The 20,608-nt window shown below is 37.5% G+C and overlaps 1 protein-coding gene and 1 pseudogene across 8 annotated transcripts in view; one reads left to right on the top strand and one right to left on the bottom strand.

The window, feature by feature from the left end:
• Nucleotides 1-20,608, bottom strand: part of NAV2 (neuron navigator 2) — a 479,248-nt gene that overhangs the window by 254,149 nt on the left and 204,491 nt on the right. For all 8 annotated transcript variants that reach the window (XM_001368048.4, XM_056802030.1, XM_056802028.1 and 5 more), the window contains one exon: nt 19,690-19,844. In XM_001368048.4, the coding sequence (XP_001368085.2) occupies nt 19,690-19,844 (155 nt within the window). The remainder of the gene's footprint in view (nt 1-19,689; nt 19,845-20,608) is intronic.
• On the top strand, nt 16,748-17,074 carry LOC130455149 (60S ribosomal protein L37a-like; annotated as a pseudogene).

Genomic DNA, 20,608 nt, shown 5'->3' on the forward strand with positions numbered 1-20,608 from the left:
ATCTTATTTATGAAAATGTTTCTCTAATAAATAAGTTCTTATTCTTAGTCCTTTGCCAAAGGCATGTACACACGGAAAGGAAAAAAAAAACCCAAACAACCACCCTAATATCATCCAGAGAAAAATCCCTTTTCAAAATACACTGACTGCAATTGAATTTCATGTCAAATACTTATAATTTCATTTTCACTCATAATTTCAACTTTAATTGATTTAGGGGTAAATTCTGGTTCTTTTTTCTCTCCATGTATGTGTTTTTTATTAGAATCTAAAGTCTATGATTATGACTTTCATTTATCTTTGTGTCCCCACCACCTAGCATGGTGCCTGGCATGTAATAGCCTCTTAATTCATGTTGATTGAGAATGATTTAAAGATCTGATTAAGTAGCATGTTATTTTTCCTACTTCAATGGCCAATTCAGGAAAGCTACATTTTTTTTCCCTAAGGACAATTTGTCAATAAAAATAAAAACATTTACTTCACTTCTTCATGGATGGTGATATGAAATTCCATCAATAAATCAGTTTCACATTCAGTGCTAGTAGAGATAAACAGGGCTTGCTAAGGCAGACATATTGTTATATAGATAAAACTAAAAGATCCATTATTTAAACAACAAGAAAGATCAAAGGATTTAGAGGGAAGGGGTCTTAGCAATTACTTATTTCAATATCCTTTGAGAGAATGCAAGGTATAAAGGCTAAGGTGCTGGACTATGAGTCAGGAAGATATACATATTATCTGTGTGATGCTGGACTAATTATTTAAACACTTTGGGTTTAAGTTTCTTCAATTACAAAATGAATAACTTGATCCTGGTGCCCCATAAGTTACTTTTCCAACTCTAAATTTAAACAATCCTTATAAGGCCTTATTTCATAAAAGGAGAAACTGAGGCTTAGAGAGATGACTTAATTAAGGTCACGCAGGCAATAAGGGGGAAGAGTCAGGATATGAATCCAGAACTTATAATGCTGAAGTTTTAGTGTTTCTTCAATACTATTGATTAAATCTGGGACTACAGGAAATTGGGAAGGATACTATATTTCTTTTTTTTTTTTAAACCCTTACCTCCGTCTTGGAGTCAATACTGTGTATTGGCTCCAAGGCAGAAGAGTGGTAAGGGCTAGGCAATCGGGGTCAAGTGACTTGCCCAGGGTCATACAGCTGGGAAGTGTCTGAGGCCAGACCTGAACCTAGGACCTCCCGTCTCTAGGGCTGGTTCTCAATCCACTGAGCTACCCAGCTGCCCCTAGGATACTATATTTCTAAGTAACCACAGAATGTGTGTGTGTTTGTGTGTGCATGTGCATACCATCAATTAAGGGACAAAACCGTAGGAAATAACCTGGGAAAGTGGGTGAGATCCAGGTCCAGAGAATGGAGAGGAACTAGAAATCATTCTGGATCAAGTCAAGAGTTTATCAAAGCATTATAGGCAAAGAGAAAAACAGGAGGTTGGCATGGAGCTCACAGCTCTATTAGAGTCTAAGGTGGAGATAATCAGCAAAGTGTGTATCAAGTGCAGTATACTATAAAGAATCCTTTCTACTTCATTGGGGAACCAAAAAGAGGCTCTACAGATTATCACCAGATGGGTGGTCCAGAGTTAGGAAGACAGCCAGTGACAGTGGGATTACCACTGCTGAACTAACTAGATCATTTTACTAAATGGTCTTTCTTGGGGCAGTAGGGAAAATATTATTATCTTACCAATACATTTGATGTACTCCAAAGTTAATTCCTGAACCATTAGGCTATTTCTGAATAGACACATGAACAAAAAGGGTAGGGAGTCAGACCTAGAGATACCTAGGATCAAAGTTTCATCTGGCAATAAATTCTATACAGGGTAAAAGAGCTAACAGGAGGACTGGATAAAGTGTTGAACTTGGGGTCTGCAACAAAGGGAGCTAGTTCCTCACAGTAGCTGTGGGAACCTGGGCAAGTCCCTTACTGAGCCTTCACTTAGTCATCTACAAAATGGGGCAATCATATTTGTAATACTTAGGGTTTTTAGAGTTCTTGTGAGGTCCAAAGTGGATCATCTATGTAGATTATTTGGCAAACTTGAAGGCACTCTGTAAATGTCAATGATTATCATTACTATTGGTTTCTTCTGGGCATCAGGGGTCCAAGATCAGGGAATTGAGCTATTTTACTGAAGACTTTGGAGGATTTTGTGCTCTGATATAAGCTAACACTTGTTCAGCAGCAGGAATACACTATCCCAAACTGGTCTCACCTTAAACCATAAGGTCATAGAGCTGAAGGAGCATCGTAAGTCCAAACCTTTAATTTTACAGTGACAAACTGAAGCCCAGAGAAGTTAGGAGTGTTTATCCAAGGGTACACAGTTAGTGTCTGAGGTGGGTTTGGTTCCAGTCTTCATGAAACCAAATATATTACACTAGCCACTTCATCATGTTGCCTATCAATACAGTGACTAATGCATTGGCTTGTAAAGTAAAGGAAAGAAAGACAGCTCTTTGGAATCTACTGCCATTTTATCTGAAATGCCAACTATTATTTTCATAAGATTCTGGAATTCTAGTTGCTATGTGATTGTAGCTCAAATGAATTAGAAAATAGCCTATCTTTTTAATTAATGGAAATGAAACAATTCTTTGCCTAAACTAACATCAGTCAACAAATACTGAGTACCTAATGTAAAACTAGATTATCTAAACCTATTATTATCTAATGTTTTCTTGAAAGTCAGTTAAGGACCTCAAAAGAACAAAAACTTAAGAGGGCTTAAGATCTAAAAATATCCAGTTCACTATTAGTGAAAATCTGGAAAAGGAAGTATTCATCAAAAAGAGCCAGCATGGTTTCATCAAGATCAGGTCATGCCAGACTAACCTCATTTCCTTTTTGGAAAGGGTTGCTAAGCCTGGGAGTTCAATGAATTGGTGGAGGTACAATTTACTTACATTTTAGCAAAGCATATGCCAAAGTCTCTTGTGATGCCTTTCCTCCTTTTCTCTTCCTTTTCTTTTTCCCTCCTTCCCTCATTCCTTCCTTCTAGTGGTACAAAGCTGCTGGGACTACAAAGGCAACATATCCCATCCTAAAGGAGTTAATAATCTATTGGAAGTATCACCACACACAGAGATAAACAAATACAATGTACAAACAAAGCAAATACAAAGTCATTTCATGATGGAGAAAACACTCATAAATGGCAGAATCAGAAATGGCTTAGATGGCAACTAAAGCAAGCCTTGAAGGAAGCTCTGAGTCTAATATGTAGAGGTGAAAAGGAAGTTCACTCCAAGCATGGAGAAGCATCTGTTTGAAGACAGAAACAGATATAGAATATTACATATAAAGAACAGTAGGCCAGTTTGGCTGAATTGTAGAATGTGTAAAAGGAAATAATATAAAATTATGCCAGAAAAGTAGGTGGAAACCAGATTGTGCTGGCTTTAAATACAAGGCTAAGATTTTTTCCCTTTCTTTTCTCTTATCCTAAAAGCAATAAAGATTCACTAGGAAGTAATATTGTCAGATCAGTGTTGAAGTAACATCAATTTATCAGCTGTGTAAGAATGGCTTGGAGAAGGGAGAGATTTTGGAAGTCATTTATGAAATTATTGAATAATCCTAGTAATAAGACTTGAGGTACTGAATTGGGTAGTGACTATTTTGGTAGGTGATGATGATAGTTGGCATTTATATATCATGTTAAGATTTGTAAAGTGCTTTACAATTTGTTATCTCATTTGATCCTTACAACAACCCTATGGGAAATGTGATATCATTCTCATTTTACAGATGAGGGACACTGAAGTTGACAGGTTAATTACTTATCCCAAGGTCACTCAAGTTTGAGGCAGGTTTTGAACTCAGGTCATTTTCTAGGTCAGTTATTTTCAATATTTCATATTTTATTCTATTTTTTTATTCTTTTGATTTTGTTTTATTGTTTCTTGATGTCTTGTGAAAACATTAGCTTCTATTTGCCCAAATCTAATTTTTAAAGACTGAATTTCTTCCATGACCTTTTGATCCTTCTTTTCATTTTGGTCCATTCTATTTTTCATGGCATTCTTTTTTTTATTCGATTTTTATGCCTCTTTTTCCAGTTGACCAATTTTGCTTTTTAAGCTATCATTTTCTTTTTGCATTATTTTCATTTTTACCCATTTTCCTACAACTTTTCTTATTTGATTTTTTAATTCCCTTTTTACTTCTTTCAGAGCTTCCAACAAATTCCTGCCCCCCTTTTTTGGAGATTTTTCATGTGTTTGCTTATATCTTACAATCTCCATTTGTTTCTACTCTCTGTTCTTTTTTCCCATAGAAATCTTCAAAGGTCAATAGGTTTGTTTTGTTTTTATTTTTGTTTTGTTTTTGCTGTTGTTTACTCATTTTTGTACCATTGAATTGGGAAATCTGAAAATTACTGGCAATTTCTGTTTTAGCTGCTGCCTTAGGGCTGTTTTCATTGCTGCAGTAAAGGTCTGAGAGAGTCTAGCACTATGAACCTCTGTACTTTACTGCCAGGACTTAGCACTTCAAGGGGTGGGTCTGTGGTGCTCTATTGTTGGTGTAGCCTGTGACCTGGGATTCCAACATTGCCTTTACACTGTTTCCAAGGCTGGCCCAGTAAGGGTTGGGGGGTGGTCAGCCTGCACTTTACTATTTGCAGTTTTGCTTCTGGTTCCCCCTTACATTGTGGAAATTCACTCTCTCTGCCTATGTGTTCAGTGGGAGAGCCCTCTCACCCATGCTGCTTTGACCCCTATCCTTTTGAGGCATCTTTTTAAGGTCAGTTTGGATGGATAATCAGAATGGTTTCAAGCTTTCACTGCTACTAAGCTGCCATCTTGGCTCCAGTTCACTTGAACTCAGGTCTTTTTTATTCAAATTCCAATCACAGTGGGTTTCATCAAGACTTCATCAAGCACAAGTCATGCCAAAGTAAACTCTCTCTCTCTCTCTCTCTCTCTCTCTCTCTCTCTCTCTCTCTCTCTCTCTCTCTCTCTCTCTCTTTCTGATGGCAAGACTAATAAATCAGGGAAGGGAAGGATGTGGGGTAGAATCAATAGACTATCACAATAGATTATATTTAGGGAATGAAGATGGAAAAATCAAGAATGAATCCAAGATCGTCAACATAGGTAACTGAAAGGATGGTGGTGCCATCAAAAGAAATAAAGAACTAATATTTAAGCAGTTGAATAATCATAACCAAAGAGTCATAGTTAATGATTCAGTATCATATTGGAGGTAATTCTCCAATGTAATACCCCAGGAATCTCTGACTGGCATGGTGCTATTTAACATTTTTATCAGTAACTTAAATAGAAGCCAAGACGGCACGTTCATCAAATATTGAAACAAGCTAAAGCTAGAACGGAACATTGGATGATTGAATGATGGAATCAGGGTCCAAAAATATTTCAAGGAGAAAGAACACTGGACTGAATCTAATAATGTGAACATTGGGCTTGGACTTATGATTTCATTAGGATAGGGAAGGAATGAGGAAATTCCCTCTATTATGCAGGTCAACATTTTTTCTGTGGCTTATAATGTCAGAAAGCTGATTAGAGAGCCCTGAGAGTATAAGTGCTTTACCTAGGGTAGATAGGGAGTACTTGTCGGAGAGAGGATATGAGCCCCAGTTTCTGAAACCAGTTCTCTATCCACTACTTCTGGCTGATTTGCTAAGGTGAACATTAATAAGGATAAAAGTCTTATGCTTGGATAAGGCCAAGTGTGGAGGCCACGAGGTTTGGTATGGACATGTAATTTGACATCAGTTAGTGTGAAAAAGACTTCAAGCGTTTTAGTGGATGGCAAATTCAGTAAGTTTCAAGAAGGTGATATGGCATCAAAAAAAACCTAGCATGACTTTAAGATGCTTTAATCAAAATCATAGCCCCCAGGATTTGGGGGCTGATAGTGTCCTTATAATCTGTCCTGGTCAGATCATAGTTGGAGCACCCTGTAAAATTATAGGCATTACCTTTGGTAGGGCATTGACAAACTAGAAAGCATCCAAAGGATGGCAGCCAAATTAGTCAAGATCATGCCATAAGTAGATGATTCAAGATATCATGGATGTTTATCTCTGAGAAGAGAAAATTTATGACAGAGGAGTCTACATAATATTAATCTTCAAGTATATGAAGGCATGTTATATAGAAGGGGGTTCATTTTTTTCCACTTTACCTCACAGTGCAGGAGTTGGAGCAAGTATTCCAAGTCAAAAGGGGCCAATTTTAGACTTACTGTAAGGAAAGACTATCTAGCAGAATGATCCAATGACAGAGAATATTGTACAGTAGCTTCTAGTTTGGGTACTTCTTGGACTAAATATCCTTTTAGGTTCCTCTGATTCTGACATTATGTGTGTCTATGAAACAACAACAAACAAACTAGAGCCCCCTAAATACAAATTTCTTCTATGGTATAATTTTATATTAGATAGTTTTGTAAGAATGCCACCTCACATTTCTATAGATTTTTGTGATTATAAAGACATTTATAGATGCTGTTGGATCTCATTTAGGGAGGGCTTGTCAATGAATAAAGTACCCAAAATTTATTTACCTTACATGGTATGCATGAGAAACGATCACTAATATAATTTGCAGCTTTTTAATTAAAAAAAAAGTTCCTTTCCTATAAATTCTGTTGATCTAGTTATACTAGAAGAATGGTTTATTTTTCTTGGGCACTTGCTGCCCCCCTACAGCAAATGTAGGAAATGCATCCTTTGAAAAATTAAGCTGCAGAAAAGCCAGATCAACTTGGGTATTTCCAACTTGGAGTTGAAATAGTCTTCCCAAAACTCTGAAGATTTACTCACCAATCTACCCCTTTGAAACCTCCTTCACTAAAATAGTTATTGCTCCTCCTGCGTAGAACTAGGGAAATTGTTTGCCCATAATTTTTTTAAGGAATCAAAAATCGCCTTTCATTGAATTCTCTGATATCCCAGGAAAATGAATGTTTAAAAGCAAGGTTTGGTCACTTAGGTTAATAAAAATCTTCCCTAAAATGCAGACATGGCAGGTTATGAACAACGAGTCCTTTGGATTATTGCCATGAACTTTGGGACTCAAAGGAAAAATCTGCAGTGGTGACATTTTGGGAGCCATCACTGATGGAGGGGGTTATTTTGGAAGCAGGAGGGTCTCCAGATCATGGCATATACCTAGTCATTTACCTATTCCACTTATTTATGAGGCTGTTTGGGTACTACATTCTTAATTGCATTTATTCTCCTAAATTGCTTCAAAACATCTTCCATGATACCCCAGATACACCAGAGACTAAAATGTCATCATGTTTCATTCACTCAGGCCACTCCTCCCCCAGCCTCTCACTATCCAACACAATCCACTCCACTCCTATCCAACTCACTTTTATAAAAAAGTTGGATTCTACCCATGATTTCATTGGTATAGGGAACTCCCAACAAGAAAACTCCTTCTACCAAATGCAAGTATAGCCTATAGTTGATAGCCTTGGAGAAGGAACCTTGGACTAATGATAAGTGAAGAGACTTGCCCAGAAACACAAATCTTGACTATCAGTCTGGCTTTTTACCTGCTACATCATGTTGTCCCAATTAAATGTGTTCTACAACAAAGAATAAAGAATGAAAGCATTTTATTTCAGGTGATACATCAGACTTTCAAATAGTCTGCTTCTCTGAGAAAGAGAGAGAGACTGCCAGCCAAATAACTGACTCCACAGGAGCTATAAGTGCCACCAAAACCTTTTTGTAAGAGCTAAATTACCGTATTCCCAATCTATCTAATAGCAAACTAATAAAATGCCTCATGGAGCACTTGTCCTTCTTCCCCTTGTATTTCAGTCAATAGTTACTGCTTGTTTCTGCCCTCCTTAGAGAACATGTTTTCCACCACTCCATGTAAATTTAGTCATGACAATGGATGGTCTTCTCCACTGCCATCCACACAACAGTAAGTCTCTAGAACATTAGGATCCTTTGGGAAGGAATACATGGGAGGAGACAGACAAGAGCTTTGCAGCATTCATATCAGGGGGATTGAAAGTGACTGACCCTGTTGGAGGGAAGACCCACAGAGAGGAGACCACACATCCAAAGTATTAATGCCAGGATATGATCAATGTACATCCCACATATCCAAAAAATAAATATAAAAGTATTCTCGTCTGGAGAACTAGGGACTAGATCTCTGATTTCATCAGTATGGAGTTCTATACTGTAGGTAAAGAGAATCCCATTACCAATGTAGGTCAGCAACTTCTATATAACTTAATAATCCTAAATAAATGCCTAGAGCGCTGAAAAGTTAAATGACTTGGCAAGAGTCATGCAGAAAATATGTGTCCAGGAGGACACTAGGTAGTTTAGCGGATAGAGAATTGGAAAGTCCCACCACCTGGTACAGCTGGAAAAAACAGCTGGAAAGGGCTGGGACAGCGAGGGAAATAGGTGTTGTTTGGTCACTCTCATCTTGTGGAACCTAGTGGTTGGATTCATGTTCCTTTAACTGATTCCCATAAGAAGCCAGTTGGCACATTCATGATATAGACGACTGTTCTTCCCAACCACCAGAATGGAAGAGACACTCCACATGTGACAAATTAAATTATATACTCCATTAGAAGAGAGCTCCATTGGCACATTTCCTGGATGCACAATGATGAATTTCATGATATACCATTCAATATGGTGAATCTTTTAAAAAATGAAATAGAAAGCTAATAATTTTGTTTTCCTTTGTTTTCCTTCTTACTGACACTGTTTAAAATTCTCTTAGTGGGGGAAAAGGTAAAAAATAAAAATGGTTAATTATATTTCATAATCTTACATGGATAACTTTTTTTGGGGGGTGGTTGTTTGTTTCACTTTAATAGATAATTTAAAAGCAAAAAAATTTAATGGCTCAAACTTAGCCTCAGATTCTTCCTAATTGTCTGACCCTGAGAAAGTCACCTCATGATCCTCTGCCTTGCCACTGATGATAGAAAATATGGCCTTTAAAAAAAAAAAAAGTATGTGTCTGGGGCCAGCTGAGTAGCTCAATGGATTGAGAGCCAGGCCTAGAGATGAGAAATTGTAGGTTTAAATCTGACACTTCTTAGCTGTGTGACCCTGGGCAAGTCACTTAACCCCCATTGCCCAGCCCTCACCACTCTTCTGCCTTGGAACCAATACACAGTATTAATTCTAAGATGGAAAGTAAGGGTTTAAAAAAAAATAAAAACTATGTGTCAGAGGACAATCTTTTAAAAGTCACTGACATTATAGGTCCAATAGGTGTGTGCATACAAACACACATTTACATGGATGTATATATACATAAACATACATACAAGGAAGGGGGAGAGAGAATTGGGAAAGTTAGATGGCAACCTAGAGGCTCTCGAAATTATACAAAACTTTTCCATTAGAGGGCAGCAGAGATCAGCTTTCGCCTTCCTCAAATATTTTTATTTTGTTTTTTTTTTCCAGTTAGTTGTGAATTATTACAGATCACTGGTTTTTCACACCATTTGACATTTCAGAGAAATACAGTGAGACCCTGTATTGTTGAAAAAGGCAAAGGATGAAAAGTTGTCATCTTTTTTTTTCTTTTATAAGAGAAACACAGACATAAAAGTATTGTTATATTAGCCAGACAGGACTTATCATTTGCCAAGATACTCCTGAGGACAGGAAGCCTGCCAATCACAAGAATGGCATGACGCATTAACTCCTGGTCATATATGTAGTAGTACACACTAAATATGTGCGCAATGTACTTAAAAAGTAAAAGAAAGCTGAACATAATTGAGATCTGCAATTTTAAGCATAATTCTTTTTTGGTTCTATTATGTACATGGAAATGCCCATTTTATTTGCAGTTTAAGTTCAGAATTTAAAAAATCAAAGTTAAAAACTAGAGTATGTTAGATGAGAACATGCAAAATAAGGATAGAAAGGTAGGCTGGAGCCAGATTATACAAGGGCTTAAATGACAAGCAAAAAAATTTATATTTTTAATGTACAGAGAAGTGGGAGCCATTGATGTTTTTTGAGCAGAGAAATAGCATGGTTACAAGTGTGCATTATGAAGATGATTTTTTAAAGAATCATGCAAAAGTATGGAGAGGAAAGGAACTAGATATAAGAGAAGAAATTAGGAGCCTATTACAATAGTCTAGGTGAGAAGGGTGAGGGCAATGGAATTAGGAATGGTTAAAATGGAAGAGACACTACTGTGAGTCAATTTTCTAGATTTTAGCCATGAAATTAAATGGAGAAGATGGAGAGAAGAACAAATAAGACTCCAAAATTTTGCACCTGGATGACTGGGAGAATCATTATAGAATAGAAATAGGGAAGTTGGGAGAAGGGAGATGGAGAATTAAGTTGTGATGTTCTAGGTGCCAGCAGGACATGCAGGTAGGGATGCTCATTGAACAGTTGGAAATAAAATACTCAAGATTAGAGGAAGAGATTAGGTATGGAAATGAAGACTTGACAGTCATTTGCACAAAGTTGACATTAGAAGCCATGGGAATAGATGAAATCATCATGGAAAAGAATGTAAAAAAAGATTGCCTAGTACAAAGCCTTGGGGGGGGGGTGTTCTATTAGGGGATGGGGAGGGGAATATGAATTAGCAAGGAGCCTGGAGTCAGACAAATAAGAAGAGAAGAAGAAGGGAGCATCATGAAGTATCAAACTCTGTTGAAAGATTAAGGAAGATAAGAACCAAGAAAATGTCATTTGATGTTGTAAGTAAGAGGTCATTGGTGGCAATGGAGGAAGACTTTCTGTATGTTGGTGGAAACAGGAGTTTTAATCCAATTGCTTGCAGTTAAAGGGTGAGAAGCATAAGGGGCAATGGCTAATCTCATGTTTGTATTTGTCTCCTTTACCCTTGGGTAGCTAGGTGGTAAAGTGGATAGAATGTTGGGCCTGGAGTCAAGAAGACTCATCTTCATTAGTTTTCTGGCTCAGACACTAGCTGTGTGATCCTGGACAAGTCACTTAACCCTATTTCTCTCAGTTTCCTCATCTGTAAAATGAGCTGGAAAAGGAAATGAAAAATCCACTCCAGGATTTCAGCCAAGAAAATCCCCTAAACAAGAGTCAGGCATGACTGAAATGAATGAACCACAACCTCAGCCCTTAACACAGTACATGTCACAAAGGTGCTGTATGAATTCTTGGTTCTTCTTAAGAAATTGATTGTGATAAAGCAGAGGTTTCTAAGTATCAAAACCCTACAAACTCATGCAGTTGGAGGTTTCTCGTGAGTTGTTTTACTGAGTGAAAGATTTGAAGTCGGGGAGTCTTAAGAGAGTAAGGTTAAATTTTTTGTTTTTTTAACAACCCATGCTTACAGTATAAATTCTGCCTGTGTTCACCAGGATGCAAAATGAATACTTTCTAATGCTAAGAGAGATCATGAAACAGTCAATAAAAATTATGAGAGTATATCAAAAATTCCAGAGGTCAGATGAAGAGCCCATCCTTACCCCTCAGGTATAGAAAAGGGCATTAAATATGGCAGATCCAGCAAATGACCACAGATGTCACTGAATCATTTGATTTGGCATAATTGCTTTTCTTTGTTACAGAGGAAGAGTTCTGTGAGTTGGAGTGAATAATTGGTAGAATTATAATATATAAACAACAAAGTACATCAATAAAACTTTTTAAAAAGATAAAATAAATATGACTACAGTGAACACTGATACAGAAACTATATTGTAGCTGAAATGGACAAAATGATTGGGAAAAACAAAACCTGAAGCACTTCCCCTCAAACCTCAGGTAAATGTTCTTTGGCATTAGATTGAAATTTTATCTGTCTGACACTTTCCCTGGAAAATATCGAAGCATGACAAATGATGTGATTAATTATCTCAAAGTCCTGATGATCATCAAAGGGTCAAGTTCTATTCCTGTCACTGGAAAGTCAAAATTATATTTCATCTAATTAATTAATGACTCATTTTCATTCTGAAGCCTCTAATCTTCCTCTCAGTCACTAAAACCAGGGAACAAAGATCCAGAAGAATGATGTGCATTAAAGTTTCAAATGTGAGCTTTGAAACACAATTGATTTTCATGGAACTACAGGCTCATTTTTTGAGCCGAATTTCAATGGTAAAGGTAGTTGGTTTTGAATATTAAAGAAGAATGATGCCTTTTATTTGAAAACTCTTTCTTACTAGACTGAAAAAGGAAATGACTACCAAAGAACACCTACTAACATGATTCTTATACCTAATATGTGCAAGGCACTGAGGATACAAAGATGAAAATGAAACAATCCTTTACTTCAAAGAACTTCTATTCAATTGGAAAAGACACAGCATATACTGAAAATACTGAACCCAATATTCCAAATGTGACCTATTAAAGACAGAGTACAGTGGGAACATTACCTCCCTCTTCTGGGCACTATTTCTTTTTTTAAACATTGCCTAAAATATTCGCTTTGGTGACACTAAACTACACTGCTGATTGAACTTTAAATCCACTTTAAATTCTCCAAGTATTCTAAAGATGAATTACTTTAGAGTAATTTCATCAGTCTTGTACTTGTGAAGTTGAATTTTGAGTACAAGAGGAATACTTTACATTTATCTCTACTACATTTCATCTTGGATTTTACGTGATATGTCAGTCTCTTGGGATCTTTTGGGATCATGACATCCAATATATTGGCTACTTTTCCTAGCTTTGTGTCATCTGTAAATTTATGAAGTATGCAATTTAGGACTCAAACCAGTTCACTGATTAAAATGCTTAAAATTTTCAGTTCAATCCCAAATCACTGGAGCACTCCCTTTATTATGGACCTTCCCCTCAAGTGAATTGATCTCATTAATGACTCTGCTTTGGGTCAAATAAATTAACAAGTTCCACTTAACCATACTATTTCCCACCATAACTGTACCACGTTTCTCCATCTATTTCTCAAGGAGCATGACTTCTAAAAAAAAGTTCTTTTTTTTTCTTAAAGACTGAAAATTACTTTGCAAAAGTCCCATTGACTAAGAAAAGCTTCCAAATGAAGCAAATAATTTTGAAAAACTGAAGTAACAAAAAAACTAAGTGAAAAAAATTCATGGGCATTAACTGGAACATAACTAACATATAGTCTGCCATCGTCTTTTTTCTTTTTCCAAGGAGAAATTTCACAGAGGCAGCTTGGTGTGGTGGAGGGAAGCCAGCCTTGAAACCAAGAGGAAATGGGTTTCATTCCAGCCTTTGACACCCACTAACTGACCCAGGGCAAGTCCTTTTAGCCTCTCTCTCTCTCTCTCTCTCTCTCTCTCTCTCTCTCTCTCTCTCTCTCTCAGGGCTATAGGCAACTCTTCTAAGATTATAATCTGCAGAGAATTTGCTGATCTGCATTGAAAGAAGGAGTTTCCTTACCCAGGAGGCTCTATGCCAATTAAATCATAGGTTTAGTTCCTATCCTTTGTAGAAGTTTACAAATGAGTTATCCTAACTGTATTCTGTTTGACAAGGCCAGCAGCACTAAAGCATACTTTTTGACCAAACTGTTGACTTTTCCTTCAAAGCCCAGTTAAGAAAGCACAATGTGAACAAAGCTTTCATAGTTATATCTTCCAATCACTAACTGGGATAAGTAACTTGCTTGTAGAACTGCAAAGTGACAAGTTTATAGAGTTACTAAATCAATGGCTCAGCTCATTCTGCAGACCTAGTGATACTCCAAAAAGACAGCATTGAAGGCTATAAAACTCTGTCTCCAGCAAAGACTGTCTCTATTCTCCTTTCCATAAAAGGCAGCAACAATCAAAGAAATGACGAAAGAGACATATGGAAAGAAAGAAAGAAAACTGTCTATTCAACAGAAAAGAAGAATTCCATTTGTCATATTTCCTAGAAAATAGGGAATGAGAAAAAATGAGTCTGTTATGATCAAGTGATTATGTTGTTATTTCAGGTTCTTAAAATACCTACCTGATTTGGAGAAAAAAAACCCCCAATAACTCAAGAATGGAAAGATCAAATTATTAAAGAGAAATTATATAGCCCAGAAGGGAGTCTGGGAATACTTCATAGACAGGATAATGGACTCAAGTCTTTAGTTCTAGTGGATAGTGAGTATTAGTGTGGACACATCCAAAATATTTAAGTGTGGAGATATAAGAAAAATAGAAAACACTCCAAATATTCGCAAAGCAACACAAAATTGGAGGTAGAGGAACTTAAGGGGTTGTCTAGTCTTAATTGTATGTATTTTGGGATTTTCCCTTGATACCATCCCCAACAAGTACTCAAATCCAGCTTCCACTAGAGATTTCCAACTGACAGAGAATCCACTATCTCCTGGGGTTGCTTAGTCTACTTTTGGACAGTCCTGTGATCAGACAGATTTTCTTTTTTTAAAACCCTTACCTTCATTCCTAGTATTGGTTCTCATACAGAAGAATATTAAAGGCTAGGGATTCAGGGTTAAGTCACTTGCCCAGGATCACATAGCTAGGAAGTCTGAGTTCAGATTTGAACCTAGCTCCTCTTGATTCCAGACCTGATTATCTATCTACTGGACTACCTAGCTGCCCCTGAAATATTTCCTTTACACAAAATCTAACTCTGCCTATCTTTGCAACTTCCAGTCACTGCTCCATAAAAATGTTCTAGAAATGTTAAGAGCAATGGCAGCATGATCAGTGAAAATAATCACTTGGAGTCAGGAAGACCTCAGTTCAAATCCTACCTCAAATACTTAATAGCTATGTTGAATCTAGGCAAGTCATTTAACCTCTCTGGGTCTCATGTTTCTTCAACTCTAGAAGAAAAGAAATGTACTGCTGAAAAAAAAAGTTATGTCCTCTGGGATCAAGTCAAACTTTTCTTCTATATGACAATACTTGGAGGCAGGTATTGTGTGCCCCCAAATCTTTAAATTCCCCCCCCCCCAGCCTAAATACCTCCAGTTTCTTCAGTCAATCTTCATATGATGTGTGCGATCTTTATAGACTTTTACCTCATATCAGTTGGTCTTTTATGGATACTTTACAGGTTGTTGATAACTTTCTTGAATATGGTACCCAGAAGACAATTAATTATTCCCATTGTTGTCTGATCAATGAACAGCACTTCAGAGTTAGGTTATCACTTTCTTTATTCAATACTCTATAGCTCTCAGTATAGCCAATTTATTATATTCAGCCTCTGCCTCTCACCAACCCCCTATACCTTTTTGGTCCCCTTTTATGCATTTTCTTCCCCCATTAGAATGCAAGCTCCTTGAGGGAAGGAAGAAAACAAGACTATTTGAATGTGCTAGGCACTGTATTAAGTGATTTGATATCTCATTTAATCCTTACAACCACCCAGGGAGGGGGTGCTTTTAGTATCCATATTTTACAGTTGAGGAAACTGAGGCAGATGTTAAATAATTTGCCCAGGAACACACAGTTATGCCAGATTTCACCTCAGGTCTTTCTCCAGGTAGAGTGCTTTACCCAGGGTATCATCTCACTGTCTCTTAAAAGGCAGGAACTGTCTTTCTTTTTCCTTATATTTGCATACCCATCACTTAGCACAATGCCTGATACTTAGTATGTGTTAATGAAAGGCTGGGTTATTGATTAATTGGCTAACCTGCCAGTCTTTTTTGATCCTGACTTTTCCACCCAGTGTTTTAGCTGATCTTGCCAAGTTTGTGCCACCTGCAAATTTGGTTGTGAAGTCATCAATAAAAAGAAAAAATGATTTGTTGAAGAGTTTAGGACCAAGGATAGATCCAGGATACTTCACTAGATCCTTCCTCCATGTTGACACTGATCCTTTAGAATATTAATGTTTGAACATTCAACCAGTTCTGAATCTAATTATATTATCATGGATATCACATCTCTCCATCTTTCCCAGAAAGGCAGCATGAGATACTTAATCCAAAGCATTGCTGAAAGCTAAGTATAACACATCTCCAGCACTGATCTATCAGTCTAGTAACACCATATAAAAAGAGTTCATTCTTTTCATCAGTGACTGCTATTTCCCCCACTCCTGACAACTCTATCCCGGAGTCTTAAAGCTAATAGTTTTTGTCTTGACCAGTTCTTCAAAAGCTGTCCTACTGACACACATGTTCAACAGGCCTTGTTTTCAAGTCACGCAGTGTGGTTGACATTCTGTCCTTAATTCATATTTCAGGAATGGGATTAAAGCCAAATGCAGTTCAAATTAATACAGCAATATCTGGTAAGTGCATGTGACCCACAATCCCTTCTTTCTACATTTTTGTTTGTGTTATTCTCATGTCCAGAAAATACTTTCTCTTCCTATATTTCCACCTGATGAAAACCCACCCATCCTTCAAGACTGAACTTCAATCATCCTTTCTCTATGGAGCCTTTCTTGATCCTTCTAATGAAGAACTCCAATTTTTTTCTTTGTTCTTTACCACAGCCATTTAGAATATGTCTAATCCCCCCACCCCCCAACTAGATTATAGAGCTCCATTAAAACAGGGCCTGTGTCTTATCTATTTTTCCTGTGGTAGAACAAGCACTTTGCACATCATAAATTTTGAACAGACATCTTGAGTTCTAATTAATATCTACAGTCTTTTTTTTTAGGGGGAACAAGATCAGACACATTTTTTAAAAATGAAAACACAATTATGGGGCTCAGGAGAAGTTAGCAAACATAAAACTAGATCAGACTTAGGTTTTATAGAATATGCTTCTTTCTTCACAAATCTTTTTAAACCTACATGGATAATATTTGCTACAAAATTAAATGAAACTCTTATCAAACATCTCCGAGATTGGGTCCTGCAGCTGGCCATATAGTAAAAATACCAAGAAAGTTGGAATTATTGGCAAATATGGAACAAGTTATGGTGCATCCCTCAGAAAATTAGTGAAGAAAATTGAAATTAGCCAGATGACAAGTCAACCTGCTCCTCCTGCAACAAGACTAAAATGAAGAGATGAATTGTGGGTATCTAGCACTACAGATCTTGTATGAAAATGATAACTGGTGGTACATGAACCTACAATACCACTTCTGCAGTCAACAGTCAAATCTGCAATCAGAAGATGGAAGGAAGTGAAAAATCAGTAATACCTCCTTATCAAATATCTATAGCCCAATAGCTCAACAAAACATGGATTAATTTATTGGATAAAAATTTTTAAAGATGTGTTACCTAGAAAATCTGTCATCTATAGTGAGTGATCAATATCGGGCTTAGGTAACATACTGAGCAATGAAAAAATACTTGAAAATCTATAGTAAGTTTTCTCTTGGTTCTAAATCCCCAACTGTGGATCAATAATACACCTAATTTGCCAGAGATAGAAGTAAGCACCAAATAAACGGGGTTCTTGACATGCTTGTTTTGTTTTAATAAAATAAACCTTTAATTCTGTTAATATAAAGTTTTGACCACTAGGAGCTTTAGCTGATTCTTTATTGCTGTGTTCCTCATCTTAGCCATGTGGTGTCATTGGCTGGTCTCTATCCAAAAAGCTTAGACTATGACTTCACTGAAATTGGCTTTGGCACATAGTAACTTAGCCTTCTACCAGTGGGCTACACTCCACTGCTATTGGTACCTGAGTAGCCCAGCCTTAATGCTTGTCAACATCTACCTACTAGCTATTTACTATTAACAATAACCAAAGATTGGGACAGCTACCTTTTCATAGGATGAGAAACCACAACCTTGCCATACTACTTCTGAGCATCTAATCATCTATAATGAATCCTAGGATACAATTTCTAGCCCACTGATTTAGAACCCACGAATTGCCACCAATTCCCTCCACTTTATGGGGAATTCCTGGACATGGAAATCGGAACTTACTCAAGGAGATCTGCCTAGTCCCTTTTGACTGTAGCTCATAGAGGTCTTCCAACTTGTGCTTTGCAATTGCATATGCTCTCTAGTCTTATAACACATACTTTCAAGGAGTAACTGACCAGCTGATTGTGACCCTTTGTGTGGGCAGAATCTTGCCTCAGTCAGATTTCTCACACCTAGTCAGACTCCAGATGCTAGTCCTTTGCAATCTTTTAAATCTTACAACAATCTAATAACTAATCTTGGCACATCTGAAAGAGAGAGGGAGGTTTTCATAACCACAGATGGAAAGTGGTAAGGGTGGGGTAAACTTTCCTAAAGATTGTGCTTTGTTATGATGAAAGGAACACTTAGCCGCCTGATACTCAGGTTCCTTGGAAATATGGATCCACCCAGACTTTCCAATCTTATCTTGGGATCCTCCCCTCTATTAGTAAGTACTATGCTCTATCCAATGTGGTCCAGCCTCCATCACTTGTCTTTGTTTACATCATCTTCTATGCTTGGAAGATCTTCTAAACTGCTATCCTCTCTGCTCCCCATTCAGAAATCTGCTCAATTTCATTAATGTCCCAGTTAAAAGCCTTCCCTGATTTCCCTCCTTGCCCCAATACAATTCCATAAGCAATAATGTTTCTCTTCTTGAATCTCAACAAATATTTAGCTTAGAACTCTCATGGACAGTTATCATGCATTAGTTAGTTGTGCATTCAACATAACTAATTAATTGTCTTAAAAGGCAGAGAACTAGCATTATTTCATCTTTGTATTTCCCTGGCACCAAGCACATTATTTTCTGCACATAGTAGAAACTAAATAAATACTTGTTGAGACAAAAAAAGAGAAAGGGAGAGACAGAGAGAGAAGAGAGAAAAGAAACATCATAAAGGAGAGAGTGACATGCCCAATAACAATATATACAATGTAGGATCAGGACCTAAGAGAAATGACAAGAATTTATGAACTTGCTGGGATGTACCAAGTGGACCTTTCAAATCTTATTACCAAATTTCTAAAAGGGAAAGAGTTCTCTTTCCCCACATAGACATATATATACATCCAGAAATATGGAAGCATGAAAAGATGTGGGTGTCGAATTCTTGCCTCAGTTTTTAAAGGAGGTGCTTAATTCATACGGCAATGCAGAAATTGGGAAAGCAGCATAATCTATATTTGAGTCAGAATTACCATCAAATAGAAACCCAAATATTTTAAATGAAAACAGATGGGCTACTTTGGAAACACTAGAACAATCAAGTACCTGTTTTTGATCCACACACACCTCACATAACACACTATTCACATCTCACACCTCTTCTGTCCCCTGCATCCTGGGAACATGGTGGTGATGGGATTAACAAGTTTCATGAGAATGAACTCCTGTTAGTAAAGCTGAAGAAAATTCACAGGAAGCTGGAAAAATTCTGGTCTCCTCAAGGTGAGGCCAGTGGTGGCAAAGACTGAGAAGGATAAAGCAAGGGCATTTTCTAGACAAAAAACCTTTTGAAAGACAACTGAGTTTAGAATCAGGTGTCACCTGGGAAAGGTACCACCTGGACCTCAGGTATATAGCTTCCATAGGAATGAGAGGGAGAGCATCTTAACAGAACTGAACTGAGTAGATTGCCTGCCTTGACCCAAGGCAAAGAAAAGGAGACAGTGACCTACTGAGAGAATCAGAAGCCTGGAATATAATTCCATGCCGTTGACATAATTTTTACTTCTAGGAAAAACATTTCAGACAATGAAATGTCTCAGATTCCCCCTGCCCCATGCTTATTCCTTTTAAAGTTTTGTACTTGGCTTTTAAGCCCTCCCCTCTATAGATTTATAGCAAAGGAAAATAGCTAAAAATACCCAAGAAGGGACTTACCTTGCTCATTGCTTGGCGGTAGGGGTGGGGAGTTAACAGGCTTGGATTTGTCATAGTTGTTAAAGCTCTGGCTTCGCCGGTTGTTGGCACTAACAGACCCACGAGTTTTGGCTTCGCTGCCTGCAGCTGATACCCTCGCGGTAGGACCTGGGAGTCTGAAATGGAAAAATCAACAGGTGACTGATTTAGTCTGGCAATGGAAGGGAGGAGGGAGAGAGGTAGCTTAGGAGAGAATGCTGCCACCATGCAGGAAGTAAGAACAAGAGAGCATCCAGGTTAAGTGGGTCTGAAGAGGTTTAAAGTTGTTTAAGCAAGCCACGGCAAATATTTAGGGGTGAGGAACAAAAACAGCAATTGATGCGAAGCTCCTTGAGGGAAGGGGCTATTTGATTTGTCTTGGTATCTTAGTACCTAGTACAGCAACTGGAATGTCCTAAAGGCTTGCTGAATGAATGAACCAATGCCCAAACAAGCTTCAAGTAGTTTTACTTTTAAGAAGAAGCATTTAGGAATGTTTTCTCTTGACAAAAATGCTTAAATATATGAAGCTCAAAGAACCTCAGAATCACAGTTAGAAGAGATGCCTCCAATCTGTACTTGAGCAAGCATCCCATCTACATCATTGTCATCTTTGTTCAAAGCATCAGGGAGAAGGGATCTCACTACCTTTCAAGGAAGTCCAGGTTGCACTGAGATAAGTATGAGTGTTAGGAAGTATTCCTGACATTGAATCTAATTTTGTTGTTGTTGTTGTTCATTTGTTTTTCAGTCCCATCTGACACTTCATTTGGGGTTTTCTTGCCAAAGATATTGGAGTGGTTTGCCATTTCCTTCTCTAACTTATTTGACAGATGAGGAAACTGAGGCCAATAAGGTTAAATGACTTGCCCAGGATCACACTGCTAGTGTCTCAGGCAAG

This window comes from Monodelphis domestica, chromosome 6 (genome assembly GCF_027887165.1).
Source record: "Monodelphis domestica isolate mMonDom1 chromosome 6, mMonDom1.pri, whole genome shotgun sequence".
NCBI lineage: Eukaryota > Metazoa > Chordata > Mammalia > Didelphimorphia > Didelphidae > Monodelphis > Monodelphis domestica.